Below are 12239 nucleotides of genomic sequence, written 5' to 3' on the forward strand. Positions count from 1 at the left end.
GAGGGTGTTCCACAGGGCGGGTGCCACTGCCGAGAAGGCCCTCTGCCTGGTTCCCTGTAACTTGGCTTCTTGTAGAGAGGGAACCGCCAGAAGGCCCTCGGCGCTGGACCTCAGTGTCTGGGTAGAACGATGGGGGTGGAGACGCTCCTTCAAGTATAGGACCTTTGCCCCGCCGCCCAATAAAATATTTCAAGCGGTTGATGGACATCGCCATTCAAATAATGTAGTGCTCGCGGGCGCCGTAACATTTGATCATGTGAGGGCGGGACTTCCCTGCCCCTTCCCACATTTTTTTTCATTCCTGGTGGGGAGCTAGCGAGAGGGGCGCCCCCTGCCCCTGTCAGGTGAGAGGCCTCTCTTTAGTTATTTCCCCTTCATGGCTCCCCCTCCCCGCCATTCCCCTCACGGCGCCTTTTCCCTTAACACCCGCCCCTCACCGCTCTCGATGGGCGGGGCTCTCCTCCTCCTGGGGCTTCGCGCCTCTTTCGCTCCTCCGGCCACTGTGGTGCGAGCGAGCGAGCGCCCGTCGCCATGGCGACAGAGGCGGCTGCGGGGGCGGGGAGCGGCGCGAGGCTGGTCGGAGGAGGCGGCGGGAAGGGACCCAGAGCCGCCGCCTAATTCTCCTCAGGCGGCGGCGCTTCGGCCCTTCAGGTTTCCCGCCCGGGTAGGAGGAGGAGAAGCGAACGGGCCAACGACCTCCCGCTCTTGAGGCGGAATGGGCAGCGCCTCCGCCTCAGAGGGAAAGCTCTTCTGAAGAGGAGGCGGCGGCGGCAGAAATGCGCCTTAGCCCCGGCCCGGTTGCTTCTCGCACTCGAGCTGCTTGAGTCTGAGGCCTTTGCGCACCCGGCTCTTCCGTCGCTTTCCTTCCCGTCCCCGGCCTCGGCCATGCAGAGCTCCGGTTTCCCTTCGCTGGGCCTCGCCCAGCAGCTCCACCAGCAGCACAACCTCCACCTGCCTCCCTGGTCGCGCTTCGGCGGGCAGCAGCCTCCGCCTTCGCAGCAGGAAAGGGCCGCGTCCCCGGCTCAGCCGTCGCCTTCGCACCCCGCTTCTCAACCTCACCCTCCTCGGCCCCCTCGGACTCCCAGCGCCGACGGCTGGAGGAGGGCAGCCACCGACCTGGAGCGCAGCCTCAAGTTCATGCAGGCGCAGTACGCCGAGACCCTCCAGAAGCTCCACGAGGAGATCGATGTCCTCAAGAGGCAGAACAAGGGTGGGCAGCCGGAAGGATACCCCACCTCCACCCCCCAATTACGAGCCAGCTCCTATGGGACGAGGGAGATCCGGCTCCCCCGATAAAATATACGAGGGGGTTCAGCAGCCCCAAAGTGGATGGGCATTCAAATAGCACCGCGTTGTGTGGTCAGTTATATAGGGCGGGCCTTGCTTAACTGCCCCCCCCCAATATTTCATTCAACTTGGCACCCCTCCCTGAAAAAGAGGTGGTTGCAGCAGCAGCACTCCAGAGCCAATCGCATGGTGACCCAGTTGGCTGCCCCCTCAAGTCTCTCCCTCTCCATCCCCAAGTAAAAGAATGGGGAGATCCCTGGGCGTGAACAAGGTTACCAGTTGAAGGAGGGATGGGCTGGCCACAATAACACAGCCTTTTCTTTTTCTTGCAGATCTTAATTATAAGCTCATCATGAACCCGATACTTCAGAGGAAAGGTACAGCCTTGCACTGCCCATGTTTCAGAATTATAAAGTGAAACTAGTCACTTGCCCACTCAAGGCTCAGGAATGGATAAGATGGTTTCTGACACAGCTGCTTCACCTAAACCAGGGGTGGGGAACCTTTTGGGCTCCATGGGCCAGATCCTGATCAGGTTCACCTGCCACTGAATTTGACAGCTGTGTTTGGGAGGTGTCATTAATGTAACCATGATTGACAGGTGGATGCCCCACCCACCTGTCAAAATCCTTTGTACTTAGAAACCACAAGGCAAGAGACCTTGACAGCCCCATGTTTGGAAGCTCTTAGCAATGAGGGAGATAGGCGAGTCCAGTGAAGCTGGTGCTTGTAATATGTGAGCCCTGGTTGTTACCCAAGAGATTAGGCTTGGTGTTTCTTGAAGGGGATGAGTGAGTAGGCACATACACAGACTGACATGGAGCGGGTGAAGAAGGTCCAACTGAGTGCCTCCCAGCTCTTGATAGGCAAGGAGTTGATGGCAAGCCTGGGAGCTCCAGGATCAGCTTTCTCTTAGAATATTTCAGCTACTAGGATGCCAAGACACAAAAGGGTCCCTTCTGAAAATGTCCTGTTTGGCCTTCCCTATGGTTATGCACTGTTACGTGGGTACTGGTGCTAGCCCTTTAAGGGAGTATGCACCTGTCTGCCAGATTATTCAACTAGTTCCTTTCTTTCTGTTTTTGTAGATCACTCTTCCAGCAACTTGCCTAGTAAGTCACAGCCAGGAAGCAGTGCACCAGGGAAGACAAGTGCCGGCTTAAAGATGGTGGCGCCAGCAGCAAAAGAAGAGCACAGAGAACAAGGTACACACACAGTCTAAGCTGAAAAGATAGCGTTAATGGTGGCCACAATGCCTCTGATGCCATGGCTGTGTAGTGTTTTGAGTGTATTAGCAATGCAGCCTTTTCCTAAACATCTTGTAGGTTCTGAGGAGCTGGAAAAGAAGCCAGTAAGTGGCGAGTTCATGATGGACGAGACGAGTGCAGAAGAAGAAATTATAGAAAAGGAAGTAGATAGAGTAATGTGGAAGGAATTGGAGGACTTCAGGCCGGAGCAGGAGACGGTTCCAGAAGAGGCACCTCATCCCAGGTTTGAGAACACCCACTGAAGTAGCAGTAACTTCTAAATCAAAGCAGCAAGTTTCACATTGTTGTTATTGTTACTGATGATTAAAAGTTCTGCTTACTATTTATCAAGGTGGTGTACACACATCCCCTCTCCATTCTATCCTTACAACAGTCCTGTGAGTGAACTTGTACTGTGAGGCTGTGACTGGCTCAAGGTAACCTGGGAGGCTTCATAGCTGAGTGGGGATTTGAACCTTGGTCTCCTAAGTCTTAGTCCAACACTCTAACCACTACACCACACTGTCGTGTGCAGAACTGCAAAATTCTCAGTCTTACACAGGCTTAATGGGGCCTTGCTAGACTTAAGTGTGGTTACTCTCAGATAGATACGTAGCTTCTTTTGTACTACAGACTGATACAGCTACTGTTCAGCAAGTGAAAGCAATTCCATTCTGATATTAGTGACCAGCAAACACAGTTAAAGCCCACCAGTGATCTGACAGCTGGGAGAAACCCCCCGTCATTCAGTCAGGATATTTTTTTAATGTAACATATAACTACTTTGAAGCTATATAAAAAGGGAGAAAATATTTTTAAAGCCAAGAGAAATGGGAAGGAAACTAAAACTGATGAAAGAATAGGGCAGGTGGTTAGCCCCTGTGTTGGGGCTACTTGAAAAGAGTGTCAGTCAGTCCCTGTACTTCACTGAAATAACTGTTCCTTGGTCACACTTCAACTGTGTTGTTACAGAGAGGCAGATGTTTGTGACAGGATGACGTCCCCCATCCCTTTTTCATCTGGTCAAAGCAGGGCAGGAGATGTGAAAATCCCTGCTGCTTCTTCCAACCCCTTCTTGGTGACAGTGCTCCCTTCCTACATGCGGAAGCCACCAACGCTGGAGGAGTGCGAAGTGGTCATTCGGCAGTTGTGGAACATCAACCACATGCAGATGCAGGAGGTGAGGCTGCTTGCTCTCCTGGGTCCCACAAAGGCAGGAAGCTGACATTGCAGGAGGGGCAGGAAAGTCACACACTCTCCTCCTTTCTTCTTCAGCTGATGTATTTGCGATCGTGCTTGGAAGATATCCACAAGACCAAAAGAATTCCTGAGGACTACATGCTAGCTGGTCATGTTGGGTAAGGTGGTTTTTAATGGAAAGAGGAAGGATGGTACCTCTGAATATCTCTTTTGAGTTGCAGCAGGGTCTCCAAAGTACCACAGTTGATTGATTAGGTGGTTGCTGGAACTAATGAGTGGTTCAGCCATGGCTTTTAGCTAATTTCTTCTCACAAAGCTATTTGTGAGCACATGTGAGATAGGAGCTCAAATTTTTGCCAGGGAACCTTCTTTGATCTCTGCAGTTCTTTAGAGATCCCATGCATTCCTGTACCACCCTATCGCCTTGAGGAGAAAATAGCAGCTGAAAGCAACTGTCCAAAATAACTCTCCATAAAATGCATTGAGACCATTACTTTGTCCGCCTCCCTTTGCAGACTCCTCCTAATGCTGGCTATTGATTCCCACCTCCCAATACAGTTAGCCTGCTTGTTCACTTCATGTAGGATTAAATTTCACTCCTCCCAGCAATTTAACCTCACTGGAATTTTTCTTTGTAGCTGGGCTTAAATTTAATTAAGCAGGAAGTGGTTATGCTTGGAGTAGCCTACCTATGTGGAGAGAGCATGGAAATGCTTACCGCATGCTTACTAAAGTGCTGGATCTCACCTACTAGGAACTTTGATGGCAGCTGCAATCTTGAGAGCAGGTGTGTTGGGGCATTTCCATGTGAGCTAAGAAAGCAGGCTGCACTGGTATTTTGCTACTTAAGATGTTCCTGTGAGTCTCAAAAGTGTTATTTCTATGCCCTAATGGAAGGACATAACGCATGATGAAAGGGCAAGAGGCGAGAATTTTTTCCCAGTGCCCAATTGTTGGTGCCAGAATAAATACTCTGTGGCCTAGTATGAAGTAGCACTTACCTATAAATATACATGCTAATTAATGGTTTCCTTCAGGAACCAAGAGGTCACACGGTTGCCCAAGGTGAAGAATGGTCCTAAGAAATGGTAAGCAGGCATCTTATCTTAACACAGGTCAGAGATGGCTTAAGGGGAGCACAACTGGTTAGGTCACACTGGGTGCTTAGACTTTGGGGCACTGCAAGGACCCCACAATTATGATTTAGAATGCAGCATGAGAAGTAGGGGGGACAACTAAATCTGGGTGTCACAGAAATTTAAGATCCCGAGGTCCACCACTGCACAGGCCGCTCACAACTTTTTATTAAAGTTTTGCAATTAAAAGTCTCCCAGCAGGCTTCCCAAATTAGAAAAAGTATTTTGTGGTAAGGATCTAATTGAAATGTAAACATTTTTCAAACTGGACTCCTCCACCTTGCCAAACTGTCTTTTTTAAAAAATGCCATTACATACTGCTCCTATGGGTCCCCACAGTAGTGTCCTGATGCCAAAAAGTTTTGTGGCACTTTTAAAGCACTTCCAAAATTGGTCTGTTTTTTAAAAAAAGTTTACCAACTGCTCTTGTGGTGATGCCAAAAAGTTTATGACCCTCCCTCCCACCAAGACCTTGAAAATTTTGTTTTAAAAAAAACAAAACAAAAAATAGAATTTAATTTTTACGAATTTAATCTTGAATGATAAGAATGATATATAGTGGTACCTTGGGATGCGAACCTGGGATCCATTCTGGAGCCCCGTTTGCATCCTGAATGGAATGTAAGACGCGATGGCGCAGCTGCGCGTGCCGTGTTTTGCCGCTTTCGTGCATGCGTGTGATATTTTGAGTTTCTGTGCATGCGTGAGCAGCAAAACCCGGAAGTAACATGCTCCATTACTTCCGGGTTGTCGCAGAGCGCAACCCGGAAGCGCTCAACCTGAAGCACATTCAACCCGAGGTATGACTGTAAAGGTGTTGAATCAGTTGATGGGAAAAGCCTTTTTGGAGAAGTGCAGTTCTTGCCTCAGCCCCCTAGAGGGCATTGACTCTGGGTCAGTGCTGCCCTTGGCTCACCTCTCTGCTCTAAGGTGAAAGGCGTGCTGAAGTGCAAGCAAATTCTACTGTAACTCCTGCTTAGATCTGTCACTTGGGCGGGTGGAGAAATGTTCCCATTTGCTCCAGAGGACTAGTTTAGTGCATACGAAACATCAACATCAGACAGTTTTTGGCTTTGAATGTGAATTACCAGAGCAAGCTCTTGGCTAGAAGCCAAGACTCCAGAAAAAAAATATTCTTTGGGTGTGGGGGCAGACACTAAACTTGGGCACTGCCTTCCTCAAACACCCTGTTAGTAGGATGAGAGAGCAGCTTATTTAAATGCAGACTTCAATATGACAGGCCCACTTTGTTCTCCAGTAGGATTCTCACACCACTGCCTGCTGCTGAAAGGGCTGTGCTGCCAGCACTGAAGCAAACACTAGGAAATGCTTTTGCAGAGAGACAGAAGAGAACACAGGCTGTTCAGAGGAACAGGCTCCACCGGACAGCACTTTAGCAAGTATGGTTCAATTGGCCTCTTTTTGTAATGTGTCTCCTTGCCCTAAAGTGGTTTGAAAGCCAGCTAAACCATTTCCGAGTGTGTGCTGTACTTTCAACAAATTGTTTCTGGTGTTCACCACTCAATTTTTAAAACTTCATATTTAATCCTTTTTTGTCCACATAGCTACAGAAGATCACAGTGACCTTACTTCTCCCTAGAAACTCTTCTACCTTCAGTAGTAATTAAGTTTTTTAAACTACAGAATTGGGGGCTTTTAGATGCAGAATACACAGAAGCCTCCTTAGACAACCCCAGGTCAAGGGGGTATCAAAGTGACTTTGCCTTTTAGCAAACAAGTTTCTGTGCCCTCGTGCTCAGGCTGCGGTGGAGCTAAAGGAGTTTGGGGGGTTGCAAGAGAAAATAAGTGAGTGTTAAAACACTGGAACAATACATTTATTACAATAAAACAAATGCCTTAGTTCATGTATGAAATAATTGATACTTTGTACTGCAATCAATCAGAGCTTCTTAAGTACATTTTTAAAAATGTCCTCAAATTGACACAGCAATCACACATTTACAGATAGCACAGCAATTGGATGCCGTGTTGGAAGAGTGCAAGCCAGTATTCAGCGACTCTGCTGCAAAGGTGATAGCAGAAGTATGTAAAAACAGCAATACTTCCACAAAGATCAAGAGAGTTGTGCATGGGAGGTAGGAGAAAGCAAAACCAGGGCTGAGTGAAGCAGCCTCGGTCTCACCCTATGCCCAGCCAGGCTCCTCCCGTGAGGCACAAGTTGATGAATGACACTTGACGCATGGCTTGCCAGAGCCACATCAGTCTAATAGCTGGCTGCCTCATAGTTGGGAAGACACAAACCGCTCACCTGCTTCAGTCAGTCACTGCACACAGCTATCAAAGAACAGCTTGTGTGGTGGATGTGCAGGCAGCCTCTTCTTGGGCTGGTATCCAACCAAGCATACATATATACATACATACTGGGCACTGGACGAGGTCTGAAGGACGCTGTCCCTTTTCTTATAGTAGGGAGACTCCGTGACAGAAGTCTACACACACTCTTCTCTAAGAAGACATTAAAAAAAAGTCATTAACACGTCTGCCGTAAGAACCGTGAAAATCCACCCCCTGCATCAAGTTATGGGCAGGTCTACAAAGGCAGAAGAAGCACAAGCACTAAACCTAATTCCAGGCTCTTTACAAAGCCGGGCTCCTAGTAAACAAAAACAATTTAAGGCTTCTGCTTCACACGTTCCTGCCCTGCTTGGCTGTGATTTTTTCCAGCTCAGGCCCAGCAAGAGGAGATGACAAGACATTAAGCAGCAGACAAGCAGGCCTGGCGGATGCTCTGTGCCCAGGTGTTAAGGAGTGCTGTGACAGAGTGCTTGTCAGGAAGCTGCAGCAATTTTGACATCATGTAGCGATACACTGACTGCAAGAAAGGGTTTGCTTCTGGAAAGAAAAAAGCAGAAAGAGTCTGTTATTAAAAAATAATAATAAAGGACACCATCCAGATGACAGCTTGTGTGTGGGCGGTTTTGTGACTCATACTGATGGGTTATCAAAGCTGGGGATTTGGAGCTGCAGAATTAAGAAAAATGAGTCATTGGCTTTTCCCCCCTTCACCTCACCATTGGAAGCAGTAGCAGTGTCTTGTTACATATCTGAAGCTTCCAAAATTCAATCAAAGGATTTCCTTAGGATACTGGAATTCTGAGCTTCCAAAGCTTAAAACTGAGAGGGCAGTTTTCCTGTAAAAACTTAGAGAGTGTGTGTTTATAAGTAAAAAAAATGTAGTTGGTTCTCTTCTTCCCACTTGGCCTCTAGCAGTGTCCCCCAAAAAACCCCAGTATTCCAAAATCACAGATCAAACTTTACCACATCTCTTCCTACAGCACAAATAAATCCACTCAAAAGACAGGATGGGAGTCTTAATATGAAGTGGTCAAATGGATCACAAAGACTAAACTCACCAGTTCCAAGGCTTAATGTAGACCCTATACCCCATCACCCACCCAAATGTCATTTTCCGCCTGCCTTGTTCTTTCATACCGTACTGCTGAGGGTTATCAATCCACAAGGGGCTCTGATGTGGATAATCGGCTGGGACGCTCAGTTGCAATGGTGGGACATTTGGAAGGTTCTTGTCATCTGGAATCAGACACATTTTGCATTACTTTCTCAACCTTCTCCAAGAGACACCTAAAGTTGCTTATCAGGCAGCCTCTTTATTAAGTAGGAACTCAGAAACAACCTCTCAGGCACCTGACCCATCAAGGTCTGGTTAGAATCCTCTGTTACCTTTTCTCTCTTGGGCAAGTTTTGGACCTTAACCAGGCCCAGTCAACCTCCCCTGCTGCTGCTGCTGCTGCTGCTGCTGCCGCCACCACCACCACCACTGCAGGCTTTTAGCCTTCAAGTGTCAAGAGGATATTTGAAGATAGAGCTGTCTTTTCTTGCCACTCACCTAGCTTGCATATGAGGTGGACGGTGCCATTGTTGCTACAATGGGAGGGATCCAGGTTCACCAAGAACTTTGGGTTTAATCTTGCAACCTCCCCTTGTAATACATTTGGTATAGTCTGCCTTTCGTCCTCTTCATATTTCCGCTTCCGAGTGGAAGTCACCGGGGTCCTATGAGAGGACAGCCAACTTCAGTTTCAATTCTCATTTCTAATTTTGCATACAAAATGATAAGGCAACCCCCAACAACTGGTCTAACTAAAATTTCAAAGCAAGATAAAATAACTTCAGAAATAGCCGGAACAATATATATGCACAAATATCTGACAAATTCCAGAAGGGTAGCTGTGTTAATCTCTTGCAGCACACACAAGTAGTCTTTGGGCATCTTATTCCTTCCAGGCCTGGGCTCTGAGCTTCCCTATCTCTCACAATTCCTTAGCCATCTTTCAGCAGATGCTAGAACAATGAATATACATACGTGATGGGTGGACCATGGATGGCAGTCATTGCTGGCATAAAGGTTCGGTAGAGGGAATGATTGAAGACTGGTGAGCGGATATTGGCCAAGACAGCATCCAACAAGGGTTGGCACAAGTACTGCTGCTTTGTGGGAGGCACTGTAGGGGGTGGGGGGGTGGGCTGACATACAAGAGACACACATGGATTTAGGGAAGGTGCAGTTCTGTCAGTAAGTGTTGCTGGACTCTCAGGAAACAACAGCCTTAAGAATAACTTGAGACTTCAGGCCCTCTGCTCAGATGCCAGCTTACAAATCTGTCCATTGAATCTCAGACAGCTCCATGTAGAGACAAAGAACATCATGAGGCATCCACCCTCCTACCAGATTCGCCTCCCACAAACAGCTCCAACTCACCCACTCTTCCTGGGTTGAGCCAACTGTCAAGATGCCCTTCTTTCTTTCCTTATGCACCATCTACTCAGATCCCATCAGGCAATTGCTCCTTACTCAGCTTTGGACACACTGGAGTTTGCTTGTATGGTCGACTCGCAACTTATGTGCATGTAACTTGTGTGAGCTCAGCTTTATGTGCCTGGCTGATTTTTTGTTTTTAAGAGGCAGTCATCAAGGGGGGGGGGGGTGGATTGGAAGTAGGTGGGGACACTGGCAATTGTGCCCACCATCACACTCACCTTGGGAGAGCATTTGGATGTGCAGTTAAGAGAGTGAAAGTGGCCTTAGGCGCATTCGGAGGTGCATGGAAGTCTTCAGTGGTTTTTACAGGACATTTTCCAGTTTTTAAAGGATTGACTATACAGTATGTGATTTTGCCTTTATGTGCTACCACTGGAACTTAACTCTTGTGTAAGATGCGAGTCGTTTGTTCTTGTAAAAGCAGATTAGCGCTGTAGCTCTGTCAGCGCCAAGGCCCATCTAGTCTGACATCCTGTTCTCATAGTGGCTATCGGATGTCTCTGGAAAGAGGACCAGAGTGCAACAGTTGCACTCTCCCTATCTGTGATTCCTTGCAACTGCTATTCAAGGGCATGACAAATAGCTGTTGATAGCTTCATCCTCCATGTATTTGTCTAATCCTCTATTAAAACAATGCATAATCTTATACTCCTATGTCTCCTCTTAATTGCCTTTTTTCAAAACTTAAAAAGTCCCAAATATTGTAACTTTTCCACATAGGGAATTTGATCTGGCCCCTTTTGGTTATCCCTTTTTAAATCTACAATATCCTTTTTAAGGTGTGGTGACCAGACCTTTATGCTGTACTGTGGCCAACTTCTTTGCCTAGATTTTCCTTCTTTTGTTCCTGACGTGCAGAATCATTGAGAAGAGAAAGCCCCCTGCTAATGTGGACTAGAGCAGGGGTCTGCAACCTGCGGCTCCGGAGCCGCATGTGGCTCTTTTACACCTTTGCCGCGGCTCCAGGGCGGATACTAGCGAGGGGAGGAGGCGCATTGTGTGCCCCGACACTCCCCACTGTGGCGGGCGCTGGACTGGCTGTGACGTCACATGGGGGTGGTGCATGCGTTAGTTTTGCGGCTCCCAGTTTTTTTTCCTTCGGAAACGGGTCCAAGTGGCTCTTTTTGTCTTAAAGGTTGCAGACCCCTGGACTAGGGGGACAGAGATATATACACACACAAAACTTACCACAGCCATGTCATTCTTGAGCTTCTCCAGAGCAATTTCACATTTCTGCAGTGTCTTCAGAGGACAGCTAGGAATGAAGAAAGCCAGTCTCAGAACAGGCACTTTTCTGCTTCAGAGAAAATAGAATTGCCTCCTCGTTCCCCAGATGGACATGGCAAGCCACCAACAAACAGCACTCTCCCTCCCCACTACTGCTGCTACACACAGTCACTAGGAAGAACGAAGCCGCCTACTGGAACCTGGCCCCGCTCCTGTGTGGGGCTGCTTCTTGTGCCTCTCTTCCTACAAAGACACTTCCTGCCTGCTACACTTGGCAAGCACAAACCAAGAACAAGGCAGGCTAGAGCACTGAGCCTCTTTTTCCTCAACTAACACAAAGCAGAATTTTGCCTGTGAACACAACTAGCTCTAATTATCTCCTGGCGCTTACAAAGACAACTCCTCTAGATGTTCAAGGGGAGGAGAGCAAGAAGAGATAATGGGTTGAAAATGAGCACACAAGTTTACCGTTTGGAAGGATCAGTCAGAATATCCAGCAGGCTTTTCATCTTACTGAGGTCCTTCTTCCTGTCTGAATTGATAAGAAACACTCCTGAAAGAGGCAGTTATGCTAGAACTATCTTGCAGGACAGAGAGAAAGCAGATCTCTTCTGAGAGGCGAAGGAGGTCTGTACCTCTTGAGGTTCAAGCTTCCCTGCCAAAGACAACCACTCAGAAAGAGGTCACAGGGTGCAACATGGCCTCTGTCACATCCTTGTGAGGACAGCAGCAGATGGCACAAACTGATGGTGTGTTCATCCCTTCTGCTTTTCAGAGGGTGCAAAAGTGCACCCTCAGCAAGCCTTCCATATGGCCCATGGTGTGCCATGCCCAAACACGGTTCAGCCACAGAATGTAACTCTGGGCAGAGCCAAAGAATTCATTGCCACCCAGTTTCCCTCTACTTCCTGCAGAGATATAACATGGTTTATTCATCACTTTGCACATGACAAGGCTATATTTACAGGTAACCTGGCAGCAAGTAGGAAGTAACATGGCTGATCTGGACTACCAAGCCCAGACCTAGGAGAAAGCCTCTTGGTACCACCTGCTGCAAGGGGAAAGGCTATCAAGGCTGGGCACTGACAACCCCAAGCACACCACCGGGGGATGGGGGGGAGACGACACACACTTACCTTCATTCTTATCTATCTTGTTGATCATCCTCCGCAGAGGCTCAATGTACTTGGAGAGCTGCTTGAGTTTTTCCAGGTACTGCTGCTCCTCAGATTGGCTGGAGCTCGCTGGGCTCATGACAGAGTTGGGATTGCCTTCCAGGCAGAAAAGAGGACAGGTTAGACCCATGGAGTAAAGGCACTGAACAGGAGGAGGGGGAGGCGG

At 48.1% G+C, this 12239-nt stretch overlaps 2 protein-coding genes across 7 annotated transcripts in view; one reads left to right on the plus strand and one right to left on the minus strand.

Annotated features, from left to right (window-relative positions):
• The first annotated feature begins 482 nt into the window (after positions 1 to 482).
• Positions 483 to 10317, plus strand: CCDC74B (coiled-coil domain containing 74B). 5 transcript variants are annotated; one of them, XM_053369811.1, is made up of 9 exons: positions 483 to 1210; positions 1620 to 1664; positions 2376 to 2492; positions 2613 to 2778; positions 3507 to 3714; positions 3810 to 3892; positions 4772 to 4822; positions 6129 to 6270; positions 9530 to 10317. In XM_053369811.1, the coding sequence occupies exons 1-8, from the start codon at positions 886 to 888 to the stop codon at positions 6265 to 6267; spliced, it is 1134 nt and encodes a 377-aa protein (XP_053225786.1). In that variant the 5' UTR covers positions 483 to 885; the 3' UTR covers positions 6268 to 6270; positions 9530 to 10317. The 5 variants fall into 5 exon arrangements, with proteins under 5 accessions (XP_053225786.1, XP_053225785.1, XP_053225788.1 ...); XM_053369810.1 differs by lacking the exon at positions 9530 to 10317 and adding an exon at positions 6836 to 6942; XM_053369813.1 differs by lacking the exons at positions 6129 to 6270; positions 9530 to 10317 and adding an exon at positions 6836 to 6942.
• The window catches only part of MED15 (mediator complex subunit 15), a 32239-nt gene continuing 26689 nt past the window's right edge, over positions 6690 to 12239 (minus strand). For both annotated transcript variants that reach the window (XM_053369806.1, XM_053369805.1), the window contains 7 exons: positions 12035 to 12169; positions 11367 to 11430; positions 10860 to 10926; positions 9216 to 9376; positions 8739 to 8905; positions 8324 to 8422; positions 6690 to 7723 (listed from right to left, as the gene is read on the minus strand). In XM_053369806.1, the coding sequence (XP_053225781.1) occupies positions 7587 to 7723; positions 8324 to 8422; positions 8739 to 8905; positions 9216 to 9376; positions 10860 to 10926; positions 11367 to 11430; positions 12035 to 12169 (830 nt within the window). In that variant the 3' untranslated portion in view covers positions 6690 to 7586. The remainder of the gene's footprint in view (positions 7724 to 8323; positions 8423 to 8738; positions 8906 to 9215; positions 9377 to 10859; positions 10927 to 11366; positions 11431 to 12034; positions 12170 to 12239) is intronic.

This window comes from Podarcis raffonei, chromosome 16 (assembly GCF_027172205.1).
Source record: "Podarcis raffonei isolate rPodRaf1 chromosome 16, rPodRaf1.pri, whole genome shotgun sequence".
Lineage (NCBI taxonomy): Eukaryota > Metazoa > Chordata > Lepidosauria > Squamata > Lacertidae > Podarcis > Podarcis raffonei.

Coding starts and splice junctions, on each gene's coding strand:
- CCDC74B (XM_053369811.1), top strand. CDS start 886: ATGCAGAGCTCCGGTTTCCCTTCGCTGGGCCTCGCCCAGCAGCTCCAC. Junction 2,779..3,506: donor GAAGAGGCACCTCATCCCAG/GTTTGAGAACAC, acceptor GTGTTGTTACAG/AGAGGCAGATGTTTGTGACA. Junction 3,715..3,809: donor ACCACATGCAGATGCAGGAG/GTGAGGCTGCTT, acceptor TTTCTTCTTCAG/CTGATGTATTTGCGATCGTG.